The sequence below is a fragment of the Salvelinus alpinus genome, chromosome 38, assembly GCF_045679555.1.
Source record: "Salvelinus alpinus chromosome 38, SLU_Salpinus.1, whole genome shotgun sequence".
In the NCBI taxonomy this organism is placed as follows: Eukaryota; Metazoa; Chordata; class Actinopteri; order Salmoniformes; family Salmonidae; genus Salvelinus; species Salvelinus alpinus.
In genome coordinates this window covers 2,339,648-2,362,267 of record NC_092123.1, presented here as the reverse complement: position 1 = coordinate 2,362,267, position 22,620 = coordinate 2,339,648, and the positions used below count along the sequence as shown (strand labels likewise).

Sequence of the window (22,620 nt, the reverse complement as noted above, 5' to 3'; positions counted from 1 at the left end):
CGGGCGCCAGGCAGGTATTAACCCTGCCGAAAGAAAAGAATAGTAGAACAGCGAGAGTACCACTACCAGACCCACACACATCAACAGAAGAGACTGCCTAGAGTGTAGCCTGTGGACCAGATAGCCAGCGGAGAGAAAAAGAATACACACCCTATAGATCACACATCACATCACAGTCCTTCCACAATTCTTGGTAACCCCACCAAACATACCTCATATAACAATAATGGCAGAGCAAATAAACAGCAACTTCATAAAATAACAAATTAACCCAGTCATCACACAGAGGATTTGCAATAGTTTGTATTTTCTTCCTGGGAAGGAGTGCAGAGGGTATGAATGTGTGGTGTTCATATACACACTAGTCCAGCTCCAATGAAACGTCAATGTACTTAGGAAATAGAGTCGGTTGCAGTGTAAAGCACTGGAACATAGCGTGAAGAGAACGAGAGAAAGGGAACAAGAGAGGGCTTAGCTGTGGTCTTGAGGTTGCAGGTATCCGGTCTGACTGTCCGATGGTATGTTGGGTTGTAGTTGAACGCTTCGCAACAAATGTTGCTACTTATCCATTTGATCCATAACCATCGTGGTCCCAAATGAGAACAACCACGTCGTCGAGCGATCACACCGAGGATTGATCCAAACACTGTACAACCACATACGCTGAAGACAAACAAAAAAACCTCTGCAGCATAGCACACAACAAAAACTGTCGCGCCAATCAATAGCTCTTTCCCAATAGAGCTTAACGAGCTCTTTTATCTCCTCCTTCCTTACTGCTCATGCTCTCTTAAAGTGGCAGCGCACGGTGAAGGCTCCGTGCAGGATTTCGCCACACTCCTCCCCCCATGAAAAAACAAAGCCTGCAGAAACAGAGAGGATGCAGGCTTTGACAAGTTAATGTTCCTGCAGGTGTTGCTTTTGCCGGCGATCCAGCTCTTCTGCCGTAGGGTAGCAGGGCTTTAGGTCAACAACATGCACCGTCCTGACATCTTCCCCAGTGTCCTCCAAACAGACCAAGTAGCTCACTGGTCCCAACTGCTGCACTACCCGGTATGGGCCTTTCCATCTCGAAGCTAGCTTGGCAGTGAACTTCTTAGATGCTTTCGACAGATGATGTGAACGTACCCAGACACGAGACTGGGGTGGGAAACACACGTCTCGTCTATGTTTATCATAGTTTCTCAGCTGTCGTTGTTTGGCTTTGTTCTTTATATTTTCTCGGTCTCTGACTTGACCTTGTCCGGACTCTGCATAATGCAGCAGGCTCCAGCCTGAAATCAGTGCATTACCAGGTTGAAATGGATGAGGCTGGGAATAGTCAGAGTGCAGCCGATAGGAGGATTCGGACATCGAGATGGTCAGTCCACTGAAGAACAGGAAGTCTAGACCAAGGACTACAGCAAATGCAAGGCTTGAATCTGCAAGAATAGCCACAGGAAGTTTAATAGTCTTTTCATGCAGTTGTATTATTATACTAATCCAGCCCAAAGGGGTGGTAGGTTCTCCATTGGCCAAGTACAATGGTCCCTCCTCCCATGTTTGTAGCTCCTCATGAGGTAATGCCATGTTCTGCCACAGGGCCTCTTGCATCAGGGTGTAAGTTGCTCCTGTGTCAATTATGGCCTTCCCTCTCCAGTTCCTAACAGTCAGGGGCACCAATAGTTGTTGCGGAATAGTAATAAGACAGCTAGGGGTGATGTCTAAAGGCTTCATGGGCATTAAGGCTGACCCAATGGTATGCAAGCCACCACGTCTGTCTAGGCTGTCGGTCTTCTGTCCTTTCTGACCTTTTCCAGCATCCTGACGCTGGACATAGAGCGGGCAAGAACCTGGAGGATGTTGGACTTTACACCTCCAACACATCACTGGACTTTTGTCTTGGCTCTTGGGTACAAATATCTGAGATGGTTTAGCCCTAGGAGAGCTATGGGTATACTGGGATGAAGGAACAGGGGTTTTAGTTTGAAGGTGGTGCTTCCAGTCCTTCTCAAACTGAGTCCCCAGACGCACCAGATCATCCACATTCTGCACACGTTCTCGAAGTTGACTAGCAAGGCGGGGAATCATGTTCTTGAGAATGAGTTTGACCATCTCCGGCTCAGTAATGTCAGCCTTCCATCTCCTACATAGAACTCGATAGGAGAAGGCAAAGTCCCGTATTGGCTCTGCTTCACCCTGGACTCTGTTACGAACACGTTCCGCCAGTTCATCCCCATAATCCTCTGAGAGGAAGGCTGAGAGGAATATTTTTTGAAACTCCTCCCAGGTTTTCACATGTTCACAGGCTATCTCCCACCAGTCTCTTACTGTACCATGGAGAACACTGCGGAGAGTGGCAAGAACCTCCCAGTCAGTAAGGGGCCGGATAGAAAGAAAATCATTACACTTAGATAAGAAAAACAGTGGATCAACATCATCTTCTGGGCTGCCAAAAGTGGGGAAAAGTAGTTTGATAGGGAGGGAGCGCTCTAGAGGAGGCATGACAGTTTCAGCGGGAGTTCTGTTTAACAGTATCTTCATAGGGGGTTTTGTAGTGCTACCTGTTCCTATTCCGTTACTGACCAAGCCAGTGGCAGAGGTAAAACCTAAGGGAGGTACAGAAGATTTGTCCAGAAGGGAAAAGCCTTTCATTTCCTCCTGGTGCAGCTCTTCCATTTGAAGGTCTGTGGCCTTCTGTGCTTTATCCATCTTATGAACGGTGTCCCTTTTAGTTTGTTCAATCAACAATCGTAGTTCCCCTGTGAGAGAGTTCTTCATATCCTCCATAACTTCCTTCAGATAAGAACACACTCCCTTCACAACAGAGGCTGACTCCTCTGCTCTCTGTTTTTGTTCCTCCTCAAGATAGAGTAGGACTTGCTGATGGTTAGATTCCATTTGTGTTTTGAACTGGTGCAGTTGTCCCTGAATATCCTGTTTCAGAGAATCGTGTGAATATTTCTGTCTCTGAACAATTTGTTGTTGGTTTTCCTCCATTTGACAGGGAAGGTAATCCAACCTCAGCTGCACATCTGTCTGATGAGCCTCCACACATTCACTGAGTTTGCGAATGGCATTCTCCTGCATTGTCAAACTATGATTGGTGTGTGTCCATTGATGTTCCAGTCGTCCAGTGATCACAGAGACACCTCTCCCAGTCTCTCTGGGCAGGGTAACAGGAAGAGGTTGAGGTGAGGGTAATGGTGGAGAGGTTATAGGCGAGCCAGAAACCTGGGGATTAGGGTCAGTGCTATCCAACTCCATTAGTTCATCGAATCCTTCCACAATGAAAGAATCTTGAACACGATTACCATTAGGTGTGTCCACATTGACACAGTATGGGGTTCCAACAAAAGACATGATTCAACCTTGTGTGGATGGTGTCATGGGTGTTTCTCTTCAAGTCCCTGTTTGGGCGCCACTTCTGTAGCGGTATTAATTAGAGAAAGGTATAGAAGATTTTGTTCGGGCGCCAGGCAGGTATTAACCCTGCCGAAAGAAAAGAATAGTAGAACAGCGAGAGTACCACTACCAGACCCACACACATCAACAGAAGAGACTGCCTAGAGTGTAGCCTGTTGACCAGATAGCCAGCGGAGAGAAAAAGAATACACACCCTATAGATCACACATCACATCACAGTCCTTCCACAATTCTTGGTAACCCCACCAAACATACCTCATATAACAATAATGGCAGAGCAAATAAACAGCAACTTCATACAATAACAAATTAACCCAGTCATCACACAGAGGATTTGCAATAGTTTGTATTTTCTTCCTGGGAAGGAGTGCAGAGGGTATGAATGTGTGGTGTTCATATACACACTAGTCCAGCTCCAATGAAACGTCAATGTACTTAGGAAATAGAGTCGGTTGCAGTGTAAAGCACTGGAACATAGCGTGAAGAGAACGAGAGAAAGGGAACAAGAGAGGGCTTAGCTGTGGTCTTGAGGTTGCAGGTATCCGGTCTGACTGTCCGATGGTATGTTGGGTTGTAGTTGAACGCTTCGCAACAAATGTTGCTACTTATCCATTTGATCCATAACCATCGTGGTCCCAAATGAGAACAACCACGTCGTCGAGCGATCACACCAAGGATTGATCCAAACACTGTACAACCACATACGCTGAAGACAAACAAAAAAACCTCTGCAGCATAGCACACAACAAAAACTGTCGCGCCAATCAATAGCTCTTTCCCAATAGAGCTTAACGAGCTCTTTTATCTCCTCCTTCCTTACTGCTCATGCTCTCTTAAAGTGGCAGCGCACGGTGAAGGCTCCGTGCAGGATTTCGCCACAACAGTAGTAGAAGTAGCAGTAGTAGTTGTAGCAGTATTAGTAGTAGTAATAGTGGTAGTAGTAGCAGTACTACTAGTAAAAGTAGCAGTAGAAGTAGTAATAGTAGTAGCAGAACCAGTATTAGTAGTAGTAATAGTGTTGACTGTGGTAGAAGTAGGCCTAAAAGCAGTGACAGTTACTGTTGGTGGGTTCTACAGTCCTGCAGATTTTTATCACATTTTTAAGTGTGCATTAAATTGTAAAATAAATCACAGACAGTGTCACCAGCAAAGCACCGCCACACCATCACACCTCCTCCTCCATGCTTCACAGTGGGAACCATACATTCGGAGATCATCCGTTCACCTACTCTGCATCCCACAAAGACACAGCGGTTGGAACCATAAACCTCAAATTTGGACTCATCAGACCAAAGGACAGATTTCCAACGGTCTAATTGCTCGTGTTTCTTGGCCCATACAAGTCTCTTCTTGTTATTGGTGTCCTTTAGTAGTGGTTTCTTTGCAGATATTTGACCATGAAGTCCTGATTCATGCAGTCTCCTCTGAACAGATGATGTTGAAATTTGTCTTGAAGTCTTTGTTACTTGATTTGTCTTTGTTACTTGAAGTCCTTGAAGCATTAATTTGGGCTACAATTTCTAAGGCTAGTAACTCTAATGAACTTTTCCTCTGCAGCAGAGGTAACTCTGGGTCTTCCTTTCCTGTGGCGGTCCTTGTGAGAGCCAGTTTCATCATATCACTTGATGGTTTTTGCGACTGCACTTGAAGAAACTTTAAACGTTTTTGACATTTTCCGATTGACTGACCTTCATATCCTAAAGTAATGATGGACTGTCGTTTCTCTTTGCCTTTTTGAACTGTTCTTGACACAATATAGACTTGGTCTTTTACCAAATAGGGCTATCTTTTTACCACACCCACCTTGTCACAAAACAACTGTTTGGCTCAAACGCATTAAAAAGGAAAAAAATTCCACAAATTAACTTTTAACAAGGCACACCTGAAATGCATTCCAGGTGACTACCTCATGAAACTATTTGAAAGAATGCCAGGAGTGTGCAAAGCTGTCATCAAATGAAAGTGTAGCTACTTAATAAAATATATTTTGATTTCTTTAACACTTTTTTGGTTACTACTTGATTCCATATGTGCTATTTCATAGTTTTGATGTCTTCACTATTATTCTACAGTGTAGAAAATAGTACAAATAAAGAAAAACCCTTGAATGAGTAGGTGTGTCTCAACTTTTGACTTGTATATAATTATATAACTCTCTGTCTCTACTTAGGTGTTTCTTCTAGGCCTATAACAACAATCACATCACGGTCATGTCTAGCGCCATCTACGGCGGGAGCAAATCCAACGATAACTGCACCAACGTGGACAGCCTGATGAAACGCTACTACCTGTCCGTCATGTACAGTGTCATTTTCATTGTGGGGCTGCTGGGTAACGTCACCTCCATCGCCATCTACCTGACCAAGCTACGACCCTGGAAGTCCAGCAGTATCATCATGTTCAACCTGGCGTTGACGGATCTTCTGTATGTTCTGAGTCTGCCTTTCATGGTCTACTACTACACCAACGGTGAATCCTGGGCCCTGGGCGACTTCATGTGTCGCTTTCTGCGTTTCGGGTTCCACTTTAACCTATATGGTAGTATACTGTTTCTCACCTGTTTGGCTGTGTTTCGATATGTCGTGGCGGCGCATCCTCTGAGGGCGGCGCAGGTGCAGCAGAAGAGGTGGGGTATCTTGGCGTGCGCCGCGGTCTGGGCTATAGCCGTGGCAGAGATCGTGTCCATGCTCACCATGATCACCATGGAGAAGAAAAACAACAAGACACACTGTTTGGATTTTGCTAGCAGTGACCCGGCTGTCCTGTGGTGGTATGGTTGGCTGCTGACCATGGTGGTGGTGGTGTGTTATGTGTTATATCGTCCGTGACCTAGCCAAGGGGCCCCACAACCACAGCCCTTGCCGGGGACGGGCACACCGCCTCACTGTACTGATCCTGGTGGTGTTCATTGTATGCTTCTTGCCGTACCACGTCCTGAGGATCCTAAGAGTAGACACCAGGAGGAAGCCTGAGTCGTCATGTATGCTGGTGCACTGGGTCCACGCCGCTTTTATCCTGTCCAGGCCCATAGCGGGGCTCAACACCTTCTTTAACCTGGCTGTGTACACCCTGGCCGGGGACAAGTTCCAGCAGGCCTTCCTCAGTGTGTTCCCCTGGGGCCCCTGGTGGACCAAGTTCAGGACTCACCTCAAACTCAGCCTGGCTGTCGTCAGTAAGCCCAGTAACACAGCTTCAGCCGAAAGGCCAGCAGCCAAGGATATGGCATGAAATAAGGACATGAGATATAATACAGTGTTCTGTTTCATTCTGTGTGGATATTACTATCATGGCAATATATTGTCCTACAATATTGTATATACTGTACTGTGATCCTGTAAATAGAAAAGCTTTGATCAGATTTTATTATACGCCAATATGAGGTTTACAACATTGATGTGATTTCTATAAAAATATTACATACTTGTAAAGAGTGACTTTATATCTACTGTATAGTCTAATTGATATTGCCATATCACTTTATTATAAATAAACGTTTAACAATCCAATATCCGTCTCAGGGCTTGGTGGGTATTTGATGCATTGTTCTGGCATGACTTGAGAGAAACAAGAACATGATACACTTGACCCAGGACCAGAAACATGTCAACATGATTCAGACAACAAATGTTTTCAATTCTATACCCAGTGTTGGCACTCTCTCAGGTATGTATTTCTCACCTACTTAACACAAGCAACTTTGAAATGAGAGTCTTGGAATAAGGAACATATTGGCTGTGGGGAAAGGAGTGGCTGGGCAGAAAGATGTCCTGCTGTTATGTGACGTCTGTTTCACATCTGATATTATGGCGAATCACAGAACCACTTTCTAATAATAAAACTGATTTTTATTTATTCTATTTATTTATTTCACGTTTATTTAACCAGGTAGGCCAGTTGAGAACAAGTCATTTTTTACAACTGTGACCTGGCCAAGATAAAGCAAAGCAGTGCAACACAAACAACAACACAGAGTTACACATGGAATAAACAAACGTCCTGTTACGGCTGTCGTCTGAATGAGACCAAGGTGCAGCGTGGTAGGCGTACATTTTGAATTTATTAAAATGAACACCAAAAAAACCAAGAAAGATAAACGACACGTAAAGTATTGTAGCGCTAACACAGCAACTAACAAAAACAAGATCCCACAACAGAAAGTGGGAAAAAGGGCTGCCTAAGTATGATTCCCAATCAGAGACAACGATAGACAGCTGCCTCTGATTGGGAACCATACTCGGCCAAAAACAAAGAAATAGACAACATAGAATGTCCACCCCAAATCACACCCTAACCTAACCAAATAGCGAAATAAAACGTCTCTCTAAGGTCAGGGTGTGACAGTACCCCCCCCCCCCCCCCCAAAGGTGCGGACTCCTGGCCGCAAACCTGAACATATAGTGGAGGGTCCGGGTGGGCATCTACCCTCGGTGGCGGCATAGCCGCCGCTCCCTACGCTCATCCTTCCGCTTCTGTGGAACCGGACCGTGGACTTGTACCTGGCAACCGTCCACCCGGCTCCTTCGGGCCGTGAGAGGGTGTCCGTCCTCGTCTCGTGCCTCACTGGGAAAGCCCTGGTGTGGGTCAACGCTGTGTGGAGAGAGGGAGATGCGGCGTTGGACCAATTTGAGGAGTTCACCCGCCGCTTCGGGCAGTCTTCGACCACCCGCCCGAGGGTAGAGCGGCGAGTGAGCGCCTCTTTCATCTGAGGCAGGGGACGAGGAGCGCACAGGAGTTCGCCCTGGAGATTCGAGCCCTGGCTGCCGGCACGGGATGGAACGACAGGGCCCTGATCGACCATTATCGCTGCAGTCTGCGTGAGGACGTCCGTCGGGAGTTGGCCTGCAGAGACACCATCCTCATGTTCGACCAGCTGGTGGACCTGTCCATCCGGCTGGACAACCTGCTGGCTACCTGTGGATGTTCAGATCGGGGTCTGTTGGTTCCATCCCCACGCACCCCCTCTCCGATACCCATGGAGCTGGGAGGGGCGGTGCGCAGGGAGACCGGAGGGGATTCCAGCTCGTGCACCATCTGTGGCCGCAGAGGTCACACTGCCGGTCGGTGCCGGGTTGGTTCCTCTAGGTATCGAGGCAGCAGGCAGGGCGCTCTGGTGTTACCCCAGGTGAGCCGGCACCATATGTTTGTGTGTATGTCACTTTCCCTGAGTTTTCCCCGCATTCCCAGCATAAGGCGCTCGTCGATTCAGGCGCAGCTGGGAATTTTATTGATAGAGCGTTCCCCCATAGTTTAGGGATCCCCATTGTTCCCGTGGCTGTGCCCTTCCCCTTTCACGCCTTAGATAGTTGACCATTAGGGTCAGGGTTGATTAGGGAGGTCACCGCTCCTCTGGGCATGGTGACGCAAGGGATCACTAGGAGATAATTAGTCTCTTCCTCATTGACTCTCCTGCGTTTCCCGTGGTGCTAGGCCTACACTGGTTAGCTTGTCATAACCCCACTGTATCTTGGCCACAGAGGGCTTTCACGGGGTGGTCGCGAGAGTGCTCGGGGAGGTGTTTAGGGGTTTCCGTTGGTGCTACTACGGTGGACAGTCCAGACCAGGTCTCCACCGTACGCATTCCCCCTGAATATGCCGATTTGGCTCTCACCTTCTCCAAAAAGAAGGCGACTCAATTACCACCCCATCGACGGGGCAATTGTGCGATAAATCTCCTGGTAGACGCTGCACTTCCCAGGAGTCACATGTATCCCCTCTCACAGGCGGACACGGAGGCTATGGAATCATTTGTCTCTGAATCCCTGCGTCAGGGGTACATTCGGTCCCCCACTTCAGATCGCCTCCTAGAGTTTATTTTTTGTGAAGAAGGAGGGAGGTCTGCACCCGTGTATTGACTATCGAGGTCTGAACCAGATCGCGGTAAGGTACAGTTACCCGCTCATAGCCACAGCGATTGAGTCAATGCACGGGGCGCACTTCTTCACCAAACTAGTTCTCAGGAGCGCTTACAACCTGGTGCGTATCCGGGAGGGAGACGAGTGGAAGACGGCTTTCAGTACCACCTCAGGGCACTATGAGTACCTCGTCATGCCGTACGGGTTGATGAATGCTCCATCAGTCTTCCAAGCCTTTGTAGACAAGATTTTCAGGGACCTGCACGGGCAGGGTGTAGTGGTGTATATTGATGACATTTTGATATACTCCGCTACATGCGCCGAGCATGTTTCCCTGGTGCGCAGGGTGCTTGGTCACCTGTTGGAGCATAACCTGTACGTCAAGGCTGAGAAATGTCTGTTCTTCCAGCAGTCCGTCTCCTTCCTAGGGTATCGTATTTCCACCTCAGGGGTGGGGATGGAGAGTGACCGCATTTCAGCCGTGCGTAATTGGCCGACTCCCACCACGGTAAAGGAGGTGCAGTGGTTCTTAGAGTTTCCCAACTACTGCCGGAGGTTTATCCGGGATTTTGGTCAGGTAGCGGCTCCCATTAACTCACTGCTGAAAGGGGGCCCGGTACGCTTGCAGTGGTCGCCTGAGGCGGACAGGGCTTTTAGTCACCTGAGGGCTCTGTTTACCTTGGCTCCCGTGGTGGCCCATCCGGATCCCTCTTTGGCGTTCATAGTGGAGGTGAACGCGTCCGAGACTTGGATAGGAGCTGTGTCCCTCAGCGCTCGGGTACGCCACCGAAGCTCCGCCCCAGTGCCTTCTTCTCGAAGAAGCTCAGCTCGGCGGAGTGAAACTATGACGTGGGGGACCGGGAGCTGTTGGCTGTCGTCAAGGCCTTGAAGGCGTGGAGACATTGGCTTGAGGGGGCTAGACACCCTTTTCTCATCTGGACTGACCACCGTAATCTGGAGTACATCCGGGCGGCGAGGAGACTGAACCCTCGCCAGGCAAGGTGGGCCATGTTTTTCACCCGTTTTGTGTTCACCCTTTCCTACAGACCAGGCTCCCAGAACGTGAAGGCAGACGCATTGTCTCGGCTGTATGACACAGAGGAGCGGCCCATGTATCCCACTCCCATACTCCCGGCCTCCTGCCTGGTGGCGCCGGTAGTGTGGGAGCTGGACACGGACATTGAGCAGGCGTTACATGCGGCGACCGCTCTGGTCCAGTGTCCGGCTGGGCAACTGTACGTCCCGTCTGCTGTTTGTGACCGGTTGATCTATTGGGCCCACACGTCACCCTCCTCTGGTCATCCTGGGATCGGTCGGACAGTGTGCTGTTTGAGCGGGAGGTACTGGTGGCCTACCTTGGCTAAGGACGTGAGGGTTTATGTTTCCTCCTGCTCGGTGTGCGCCCAGTGTAAGGCTCCTAGGCACCTGCCCAGAGGTAAGCTACAACCCTTACCCGTTCCACAACGGCCTTGGTCGCACCTGTCGGTGGATTTTCTGACCGATCTTCCACTCTCACAGGGTAACACCGCGATCCTGGTCGCTGTGGATCGTTTCTCTAAGTCCTGTCGTCTCCTCCCTCTGCTCGGTCTCCCTACGGCCCTACAGACTGCGGAGGCCTTGTTTACGCACGTCTTCCGGCACTACGGGGTGCCTGAGGATATAGTGTCTGATCGACGTCCCCAGTTCACGTCTAGGGTCTGGAAGGCGTTCATGGAACGTCTGGGGGTCTCGATCAGCCTTACTTCAGGGTTTCACCCCGAGACTAATGGGCAGGTGGAGAGAGTAACCAGGATGTGGGCAGGTTTCTGCGGTCCTATTGCCAGGACCGGCCGGGGGAGTGGGCGGCGTTCGTGCCCTGGGCTGAGATGGCACCGAACTCGCTTCGCCGCTCCTCCACTAACCTCTCTCCCTTCCAGTGCGTACTAGGGTACCATCCGGTTCTGGCACCTTGGCATCAGAGTCAGACCGAGGGTCCTGCGGTGGACGACTGGTTCAGGCGCGAGGAGGAGACATGGGAAGCTGTCAGTGTTCACCTTCAGCAGGCTGTGATGCGCATAAAGGAGAACGCAGATCGCCACCGCAGTGAGGCCCCTCTGACTGCTCTGCCGGAAGCTGGGTCCGCGGTTTGTGGGGCCACTTAAAGTCCTGAGGAGAATGAACGAGGTTTGTTATAGGTTACAACTTCCACCTGATTACCGTATTAACCCCTCGTTCCATGTGTCTCTCCTCAGGCCGGTGGTGGCTGGTCCGCTCCAGGAGTCTGAGGTGCGGGAGGGTCCTCCGCAGTACACAGGGCCCCTGTGTACTCCGTTCGCTCCATACTGGATTTGAGGCACCGGGCGAGGGGCCTTCAGTATCTCGTGGAGTGGGACGGGTACGGTCCGGAGGAGAGGTGCTGGGTTCCGGTTGAGGACTTATTGGACCCTTCAATGCTGCAGGAGTTCCACCATCTTCTTCCAGATCGCCCTGCGCCTCGCCCTCCGGGTCGTCCACGAGGCCGGTGTCGGCGCACTGCTGGAGCCGCGCGTCAAGGGGGGGTACTGTCACGACTTCTGCCGAAGTTGGTTCCTCTCCTAGATCGGGCGGCGTTCGGCTGTCGATGTCACCGGCCTTCTAGCCATCGCCAATCCACTTTTCATTTTCCATTGGTTTTGTCTTGTCTTCCCTCACACCTGGTTTCAATTCCTTCAATTACATGTTGTGTATTTAACCCTCTGTTTCCCCCATGTCCTTGTTTCTTGTAGTGCTTGTGTACGTTATGCTGGTGGATACCGGGTTTTGTTTGACCCATTCATTTATTAATATGTTTATGGTGGTTTTATGTTTATTAACTTCTCTGCGCTACGGATCCCTTTTACGGGATCATTTTCCTAAACAACCGCTGAATTGCAGGGCGCAAAATATTACAAAAAATATTTATAATCATGCAATCACAAGTGAAATATACCAAAACACAGCTTAGCTTGTTGTTAATCCACCTATTGTGTCAGATTCTGAAAATATGCTTTGCAGCGAAAGCAATCTAAGCTTTTGTGAGTCTATCAATCAATGCTAGAACAGCTAGCCCCAAATTAGCATGGTCACGAAAGTCAGAAAAGCTATAAAATTAATCGCTTACCTTTGATAATCTTCGGATGTTTGCACTCACGAGACACCCAGTTCCACAATAAAGGTTATTTTTGTTCGATAAATATTACTTTTATAACAAAATAAACGCCATTTGGGTTGCGCGTTATGTTCAGAAAACTACAGCCTCGTTCCGGTCCTGAAAGGCAGAAGAAAATTCCCAAACGTATCAGATTCAAAAATATTACTAAAAATATTTATAATCATGCAATCACAAGTGAAATATACCAAAACACAGCTTAGCTTGTTGTTAATCCACCTATCATGTCAGATTTTGAAAATATGCTTTGCAGCGAAAGCAATCTAAGCTTTCGTGAGTGTATCAATCAATGCTAGAACAGTTAGCCTTATATTAGCTTGGTTAGCTTGGTCACGAAAGTCATAAAAGCAATAAAATTAATCGCTTACCTTTGATGATCTTCGGCTGTTTGCACTCACGAGACTCCCAGTTACACTGGGATAAATATTACTTTTATAACAAAAAAACGCCATTTGGGTTGCGTGTTATGTTCAGAAAACCAAAGCCTCGTTCCATTCGACGAAAATTCCAAAAAGTATCCGTAAGGGTCGTAGAAACCAGTCAAATGTTTTTTATAATCAATCCTCAGGTTGTTTTTAACAAACATGATCAATAATATTTCAACCGGACCGTAACCTATTTTATAAGAGAGAAAAAGAAAATGGAGAGCTACCCTCTCGCGCGCAGGAACTAATCAGAGGACACCTGACTAGTTTTGAAAAATCTCGCTCATTTTTTAAAATAAAAGCCTGAAACTATGTCTAAAGCCTGGTCACAGCCCGAGGAAGACATTGGAAAAGGAATCTGGTTGATACCCCTTTAAATGGAGGAGGGGCAGGCAACGGAACAGGGATTTTTCCAAATAAAAGGCACTTCCGGGTTGGATTTCCTCAGGTTTTCGCCTGCAAAATCAGTTTTGTTATACTCACAGACAATATTTTGACAGTTTTGGAAACTTTGGAGTGTTCTCTATCCTAATCTGTAAATTATATGCATATTCTACAATCTGGACCTGAGAAATAGTCTGTTTACCTTGGGAACGTTATTTTTTTTTTAAACAAATCTGACCCCTAGCGTCAAGAGGTTAACCTCTCTGGGATATTCGGGACGCTAGCGTCCCACCTCAACAACAGCCAGTGAAATTGCAGGGCGCCAAATTCAAAACAACAGAAATCCCATAATTAAAATTCTTCAAACATACAAGTATTTTACACAATTTTAAAGATAAACTTGTGGTAAATCCAGCCACATTGTCCGATTTCAAAAAGGTTTTACGACGAAAGCACACAAAACGATTATGTTAGGTCAGCACCTAGTCACAGAAAAACACAGCCATTTTTTTCCAGCCAAAGAGAGTAGTCACAAAAAGCAGAAATAGAGATAAAATTAATCACTAACCTTTGATGATCTTCATCAGATGACACTCATAGGACTTCATGTTACACAATACATGTATGTCATATTTATATCCAAAAATCTTAGTTTACATTGGCACGTTATGTTCAGTAATGTTTTGCCTCCAAAACATCCGGTGATTTTGCAGAGAGCCACATCAATTTACAGAAATACTCATAATAAACATTGCTAAAAGATAAAGTTCATATTTATATCCAAAAATCTTAGTTTACATTGGCACGTTATGTTCAGTAATGTTTTGCCTCCAAAACATCCGGTGATTTTGCAGAGAGCCACATCAATTTACAGAAATACTCATAATAAACATTGCTAAAAGATACAATTGTTATGCATGGAATTATAGATAAACTTCTCCTTAATGCAACCTCTGTGTCAGATTTCTAAAAAACTTTGCGGAAAAAGCACACCATGCAATAATCTGAGTACGGCGCTCAGACACAAAAACAAGCCATGTTGTGGAATCAACAGAAGTCAGAAATAGCATTATACATATTCACTTACCTTTGATTATCTTCATCAGAATGCACTCCCATGAATCCCAGTTCCACAATAAATGTTTGTTTTGTTCAATAATGTCCATAATTTATGTCCAAATACCTCCTTTTTGTTCGCGCGTTTAGTACACAAATCCAAACTCAGGAGGCGCGGGCAAGTCCAGGTAAAAGTTCAAAAGAAAAGTAATATTACAGTTCGTAGAAACATGTCAAACGAAGTATAGATTCAATCTTTAGGATGTTTTTATCATAAATCTTCAATAATGTTTCAAACAGAGAATTCCTTTGTCTGTAGAAATGCAATGGAACGCAGCTAACTCTCACGGGAGTGCGCGAGACTGAGCTCGTGGCACTCTGCCAGATCCCTGACTCAATCAGCTCTCATTCCCCCCTCCTTCACAGTAGAAGCATCAAACAAGGTTCTAAAGACTGGTGACATCTAGTGGAAGCCTTAGGAAGTGCAATATGACCCCATAGACACTGTATATTCGATAGGCAATGTGTCACGCACTGACCTTAGAGAGCCTTTTTTATGTCTCTTTTTGGTTTGGTCAGGGTGTGATTTGGGTGGGCATTCTATGTCCTTTATTTCTATGATTTGTGTTTCTATGTTTTGGCCGGGTATGATTCTCAATCAGGGACAGCTGTCTATCGTTGTCTCTGATTGGGAATCATACTTAGGCAGCCCTTTTTTGAACCTGTGATTGTGGGTAGTTGACTTTTGTTAGTTGCACTTAGCCTTCGTAAGCTTCACGGTCGTTTATTTTGTTTCTTGTTTTGTTGGTGACATTCTATAATAAAAGGAAATGTACGCTCACCACGCTGCACTTTGGTCCACTTCTTTCGACGGCCGTGACACAATAACTTGAAAAACTACAAACCTCAGATTTCCCACTTCCTGGTTGGATTTTATTTACATTTATCTCGGGTTTTTGCCTGCCATATGAGTTCTGTTATACTCACAGACATCATTCAAACAGTTTTAGAAACTTCAGAGTGTTTCCTATCCAAATCTACTAATTACATGCATATTCTAGCTTTTAGGACTGAGTAGCAGGCAGTTTACTCTGGGCACCTTTTTATCCAAGCTACTCAATACTGTCCCCCCAGTCCCAAAGAAGTTAAACGACACCGTTGTAAATCAGTTTTCGCTCTCCTGCACCTGACTTCTCTGCCACCTGTACGCACCCCGCTACAGAACTTTACACCAAAACTCTAGAAACAAATTTCACATTCACCACAAAGAATTTTAGGAGCATATGTTGTGCTATTGTAAATGTGGGCATTTTCACTATATCGTAACTACCTCTAGATACCCTTTACATTCATGATTTGAACTTGCACTGTAACATTACTAAATACTTATAACCACCACAGCTTTTGACCGGTTTCACCGGCATCCATTTCTAGTTCACTAATGTCTGTCATCAACATGTATCAAGCATATCAACCTGCAGGCTGATGCCAAATGCAGGACATGTGACATCATAGTACAGTACAGTAACACTAAGCCACTAAACCACTAGCACTGAGGGGGAATAACGCAGCTCAATGTACTCCACGCTATTCCTCTCTTTATTTAACTGCTGCACAGCAATTTCTAGTTCACTAATGTCTGTCATCAACATGTATCAAGCATATCAACCTGCACGCTGATGCCAAATGCAGGACATGTGACATCATAGTTGTCGTGGAAAATTGCAGGATTATGTTATAATGCTGGTATTGCATTATAATGGTTGTTTTATTCGACAGAATAGAGTATTCTGTTAACTATTATGTGTGTGTTCCACTGAGGATGGGCCTCTATGAGATAGCACTGACAGAGGAGATTTACGATGTCTTTGGGTGATAAAACCTAAAGAGCATTCCAGATGACATGAGGTAATGTTTCGTGCTATGAGTACCAGGAACGAGATTAGAACCTCGTTTTAGGGACCAAACTGAACGATAATTTATAGCGAATGCTATCTGGCTGTGGGATACTCCTCTCTCTCAAGTAAAAGTGTTTCTATGTGAACAGTTCCAAAGATCTGTGGTTTGTCATGGAAGTTGAGAGGGGTGTATCTTGGCTATAAAAGATCTTTGTACTTTTCTGTTGACACTTTCAATGGTTCATTAGAGATAGCGCATCATTGAAAGTCAAAGGCTATTGCTAAGCTCTTATTATTAAAGATGTAGTATAACTCTGACTGGTGTGTGAAATTTGTAACACTCCTCATTTGGTAAAGCAGAAATATGCCACCACATAGTACAGTAACACTAAGCCACTGAACCACTAGCACTGAGGGGGAATAACGCCGCTCAATGTACTCCACGCTATTCCTCCCTTTATTTAACTGCTGCACAGGAATGATGTACTGTACCCATAGTGAAGAGGAAGTAGTACTGTACTTCCCGTATATGTTCAATAGTTTCATGTCAAATACAGCTGAAATAGGATCTGAATTCTTTGTGAATACGGGTTCTATGCAGAAGTCAATGAGGTAACGCCCAACAAAGGCACAGTGCGTGACATGCTTGTGTTTTCCTGTAGTGGGGGCCACACAGTGCTGTACGAGGTTAAAGTAGCTGGAAGGAGGGACTAGATGTGGCTGATGTTTAAGAGAGAAGAGGAGGAAAGTCTCAGACAGGATACCGATGACTGAGGGAACAGCACTGACTGACTGATTGTAAGTTGCCATATCACTAACTCTATCTCTAGCCTTGTTTATACCTGGTGCTAACATACGTATTTTGTCCTGATCTTATCCACATTCTGATTGTGCCCACATTGTAGCTGTTGCATCTACACACGGTATTAAAATGTGTCTCCTATCCTTCAACTGTGTCTGCATTGTGAACAGATTCCCTGGTGCCTCCCAGTATGCAGATTATTTGACAAATTTTTAAAAATAATATGTATTTATTTATTTTAGGACATGGTGTTACCTGTCAATGATTTTAGAGACCGGTATAGTGATGATTTAAATTATTTGACCATCCAGATCGGTTTAGCATTGGTCATTATTGCTAGGTAGCTGCACATGTTACAGTATTTTCTGAATGGAAGAATACATGAAGTGCAGACTTAAAAAGTAATGAACATGATGAGAAGGAATAATCAGACCTGAGGGGTAAATTTTGCACTGGCATGGTGTGGATGTTTTTGTTTGTGTAAGCTTCCAGACAAACCTGAGACTGTCTCACACCTTTTGTGATAATGAGAGCAGAGGGAACTAGAAATTGTAATTAGTAGAATAAGTTTAGAAATTGAAATTGTTAGAGGCTAGTGTTGAAAAGGTGAGGGTAAGTGACTGTTTTAGAAATAGTAGTTGTAGTAGTAGTGGTAGTAGTAGTAGTAGTAGTAGTAGTAGTAGCAGTAGCAGTATTAGTAGTAGTAGTAATAGTAGTAGTAGTAGTAGTAGTAATAGTGTTGACTGTGGTAGAAGTAGGCCTAAAAGCAGTGATAGTTACTGTTGGTGGGTTCTACAGTCCTGCAGAGTTTCATCAAATTTTTAAGTGTGCCTTGAATTCTAAATACCATCACACCTCTTCCTCCATGCTTCACGGTGGGAACCATACATGCGGAGATCATCCGTTCACCTATTCTGCATCTGACAAAGACACGGGTTTGGAACGATAAATCTCAAATTTGGACTCATCAGACCAAAGGACAGATTTCCACCGGTCTAATGTCCATTGCTCGTGTTTCTCGGCCCAAGCAAGTCTTTTCGTCTTATTGGTCTCCTTTAGTAGTGGTTTCTTTGCAGATATTTGACCATGAAGTCCTGATTCACACAGCCTCCTCTGAACAGTTGATGTTGAGATGTGTCTGTTGAACTCTTTGAAGTATTTATTTCGGCTGCAATTTCTGAGGCTGGTAACTCTAATGAACTTATCCTCTGCAGCAGAGGTAACTCTGGGTCTTCCTTGCCTGTGGCGGTCCTAATGAGAACCAGTTTCATCATAGCGCTTGATGGCTTTTGCGACTGCACTTGAAGAAACTTTAAAAGATCTTGACATTTTCCGATTGACTGACATTCATTTCTTAAAGTAATGATGGACTGTTGTTTCTCTTTGCCTTTTTGAGCTTTTCTTGACATAACATGGACTTGGTCTTTTGACAAATATGGATATCTTCTTACCACACCTACCTTGTCACGACACAATTGTTTGGCTCAAACGCATTAAGAAGGACATTAATATGGCACACCTGAAATGCATTCCAGGTGACTACCTCATGAAGCTAGTTGAAAGAATGCCAAGAGTGTGCAAACCTGTCATCAAGGCAAAGGGTGGCAACTTTAAAGAATCTCAAATATGAAATATGTTTTGATTTGTTTAACACTTTTTTGGTTACTACATTATTCCATACGTGCTATTTCATAGTTTTGATGTCTTCACTATTGTTCTACAATGTAGAAAAAAGTTTCAATAAAGAAAAACCCTTGAATGAGTAGGTGTGTCCAAACTTTTGACTTGTATTGTATATAATTATATAACTCTCTGTCTCGACTTAAGTTCCTCTTCTAGGCCTATAACAACACTCACATCACGGTCATGTCTAGCGCCATCTACGGCGGGAACAAATCCAACGATAACTGCACCAGCGTGGACAGCCTGATGAAACACTACTACCTGCCCGTCATGTACAGTGTCATTTTCGTTGTGGGGCTGCTGGGTAACGTCACCTCCATCGCCATCTACCTGGCCAAGCTACGACCCTGGAAGTCCAGCAGTATTATCATGGTTAACCTGGCGTTGACGGATCTTCTGTATGTTCTGAGTCTGCATTTCATGGTCTACTACTACACCAATGGTGAATCCTGGACCCTGGGCGACTTCATGTGTCGCTTTCTGCGTTTCGGGTTCCACTTTAACCTATATGGTAGTATACTGTTTCTCACCTGTTTGGCTGTGTTTCGATATGTCGTGGTGGCGCGTCCTCTGAGGGCGGCGCAGGTGCAGCAGAAGAGGTGGGGTATCTTGGCGTGCGCCGCGGTCTGGGCTATAGCCGCAGCGGAGATCGTGCCCATGCTCACCATGATCACCATGGAGAAGAAAAACAATAAGACCCACTGTTTGGACTTTGCTAGCAACGACCCGGCTGTCCTGTGGTGGTACGGTTGGCTGCTGACCGTGCTGGGCTACCTGCTGCCCCTGGTGGTGGTGGTGGTGTGTTACGCCGGTGTGGTCTGTGAACTAGCCAAGGGGCCCCACACTCACAGCCCTTGCCGGGAACGGGCACGTCGCCTCACTGTACTGATCCTGGTGGTGTTCGTGGTATGCTTCCTGCCGTACCACGTCCTGAGGATCCTAAGAGTAGACACCAGGAGGAAGCCTGAGTCGTCATGTATGCTGGTGCACTGGGTCCACGCCGCTTATATCCTGTCCAGGCCCGTAGCGGGGCTCAACACCTTCTTTAACCTGGCTCTGTACACCCTGGCCGGGGACAAGTTCCAGCAGGCCTTCCTCAGTGTGTTCCCCTGTGGCCCCTGGTGGACCAAGGTCAGGACTCACCTCAAACTCAGCCTGGCTGTCGTCAGTAAGCCCAGTAACACAGCTTCAGCCGAAAGGCCAGCAGCCAAGGATATGGCATGAAATAAGGACATGAGATATAATACAGTGTTCTGTTTCATTCTGTGTGGACATTACTATCATGGCAATATATTGTCCTACAATATTGTATATACTGTACTGTGATCCTGTAAATAGAAAACCTTTTATCAGATTTTATTATACGCCAATATGAGGTTTACAATATTGATGTGGTTTCTATAAATATATTAGATACTTGTAAAGAGTGACTTTATATCTACTATATAGTCTAATTGATATTGCCATATCAGTTCATTATAAATAAACGTTTAACAATCAACATTTAACAATCCAACATCCGTCTCAGAGCTCAGTGGGTATTTGATGCATTGTTCTGGCATGACTTGAGAGAAACAAGAACATGATACACTTGACCCAGGACCAGAAACATGTCAACATGATTCAGACACCAAATGTTTTCAATTCTATACCCAGTGTTGGCATTCTCTCAGGTATGTATTTCTCACCTACTTAACACAAGCAACAATGAAATTAGAGTCTTGGAATAAGGAACACATTGGCTGTGGGGAAAGGAGTGGCTGGGCAGAAAGATTTCCTGCTGTTATGTGACGTCTGTTTCACATCTGACATTATGGCGAATCACAGAACCACTTCCTAATAAGGAAACTGATCTTTATTTATTCTATTTATTTATTTCACCTTTATTTAATTAATTTAACCAGGTAGGCTAGTTGAGAACAAGTTCTCATTTACAACTGCGACCTGGCCAAGATAAAGCATAGCAGTGTGAACAGACAACAACACAGAGTTACACATGGAGTAAACAATAAACTATTCAATAACACAGTAGGTGTAAAAAAAATGGTCTATATACATTGTGTGCAAAAGGCATGAGGAGGTAGGCAATAAATAGGCCATAGGAGCGAATAATTACAATTTAGCAGATTAACACTGGAGTGATAAATCATCAGATGATCATGTGCAAGTAGAGATACTGGTGTGCAAAAGAGCAGAAAAGTAAATAAATAAAAACAGTAAGGGGATGAGGTAGGTAAATTGGGTGGGCTGTTTACAGATGGACTATGTACAGCTGCAGCGATCGGTTAGCTGCTCAGATAGCAGATGTTTAAAGTTGGTGAGGGAAATAAAAGTCTCCAACCTCAGCGATTTTTGCAATTCGTTCCAGTCACAGGCAGCAGAGAACTGGAAGGAAAGGCGGCCAAATGAGGTGTTGGCTTTTGGGATGATCAGTGAGATATACCTGCTGGAGCGAGTGCTACGGGTGGGTGTTGTTATCGTGACCAGTGAACTGAGATAAGGCGGAGCTTTACCTAGCATGGACTTATAGATGACCTGGAGCCAGTGGGTCTGGCGACGAATATGTAGTGAGGGCCAGCCGACTAGAGCATACAGGTCGCAGTGGTGGGTGGTATAAGGTGTTTTAGTAACAAAACAGATGGCACTATGATAAACTGCATCTAGTTTGCTGAGTAGAGTATTGGAAGCTATTTTGTAGATGACATCGCCGAAGTCGAGGATCGGTAGGATAGTCAGTTTTACTAAGGTAAGTTTGGCGGCGTGAGTGAAGGAGGGTTTGTTGCGAAATAGAAAGCCAATTCTTGATTTGATTTTGGATTTGTCACGATCGTCTTGCGGTGAGAGAGAGGACCAAGGTGCAGCGTGTGAAAAATACATCTTCTCTTTATTAGAAGATGAACAAACGAAACAAAAACAACAAACAGACAAACGTGAAGCTATTAAAGACTAAGTGCACACTTGCAACATAGAACATAGACAATTACCCACAAAACCCCAATGCCTATGGCTGCCTTAAATATGGCTCTCAATCAGAGACAATGAACCACAGCTGCCTCTAATTGAGAACCAATCTAGGCAGCCATAGACATACAAACACCTAGACAAGACACTGACCCATTTAACATACAAAACCCCTAGACAATCCAAAACACATACATTCCCCATGTCACACCCTGACCTAACTAAAATAATAAAGAAAACAAAGATAACTAAGGCCAGGGCGTGACAGGATTGGAGATGTTTAATATGAGTCTGGAAGGAGAGTTTACAGATGGTGATTGACAAAGTCGAAAGCCTTGGCCAGGTCGATGAAGACGGCTGCACAGTACTGTCTTTTATCGATGGCGGTTATGATATCGTTTAGTACCTTGCGTGGCTGAGGTGCACCTGTGACCAGCTCAGAAACCGGATTGCACAGCGGAGAAGGTATGGTGGGATTCGAAATGGTCAGTGATCTGATTATTAACTTGGCTTTCGAAGACTTTCGAAAGGCAGGGCAGGATGGATATAGGTCTGTAACAGTTTGGGTCTAGAGTGTCACCCCCTTTGAAGAGGGGGATGACCGCGGCAGCTTTCCAATCTTTAGGGATCTCGGACGATACGAAAGAGAGGTTGATCAGACTTGTTATAGGGTTTACAACAATGGCGGTGGATAATTTTAGAAAGACAGGGTCCAGATTGTCTAGCCCAGCTGATTTGTATGGGTCCAGGTTTTGCAGCTTTTTGCAGATCTCAGGTGGGCGATCGACCCAAGGAGAATGCCGGAGCCCGCCTGGGATTCTCTGGAGCAGTGTGAGGAGGGATACCGGCGAATGGAGGCAGCACGACGACGCGGTAGGAAGCCTGTGAGTCAGCCCAAAACATTTCTTGGGGGGGGGGCTACAAGGGAGTGTGGCGAAGTCAGGTAGGAGACCTGCGCCAACTCCCCGAGCTTACCGTGGAGAGCGAA

The 22,620-nt window shown here is 45.7% G+C and overlaps 1 protein-coding gene and 1 pseudogene across 1 annotated transcript; both read left to right on the top strand.

The window, feature by feature from the left end:
- The first annotated feature begins 4,943 nt into the window (after positions 1 to 4,943).
- LOC139566228 (2-oxoglutarate receptor 1-like) lies at positions 4,944 to 6,636 on the top strand (annotated as a pseudogene).
- A 12,197-nt stretch (positions 6,637 to 18,833) lies between these two features.
- Positions 18,834 to 20,020, top strand: LOC139566446 (2-oxoglutarate receptor 1-like). The gene has a single exon (XM_071387619.1). The coding sequence runs from the start codon at positions 18,855 to 18,857 to the stop codon at positions 19,893 to 19,895; it is 1,041 nt and encodes a 346-aa protein (XP_071243720.1). The 5' UTR covers positions 18,834 to 18,854; the 3' UTR covers positions 19,896 to 20,020.
- The last annotated feature ends 2,600 nt before the right edge of the window (positions 20,021 to 22,620 follow it).

What these genes read in the sequence shown, in the direction of transcription:
- LOC139566446 (XM_071387619.1), top strand. Translation starts at nt 18,855, where the DNA reads ATGTCTAGCGCCATCTACGGCGGGAACAAATCCAACGATAACTGCACC.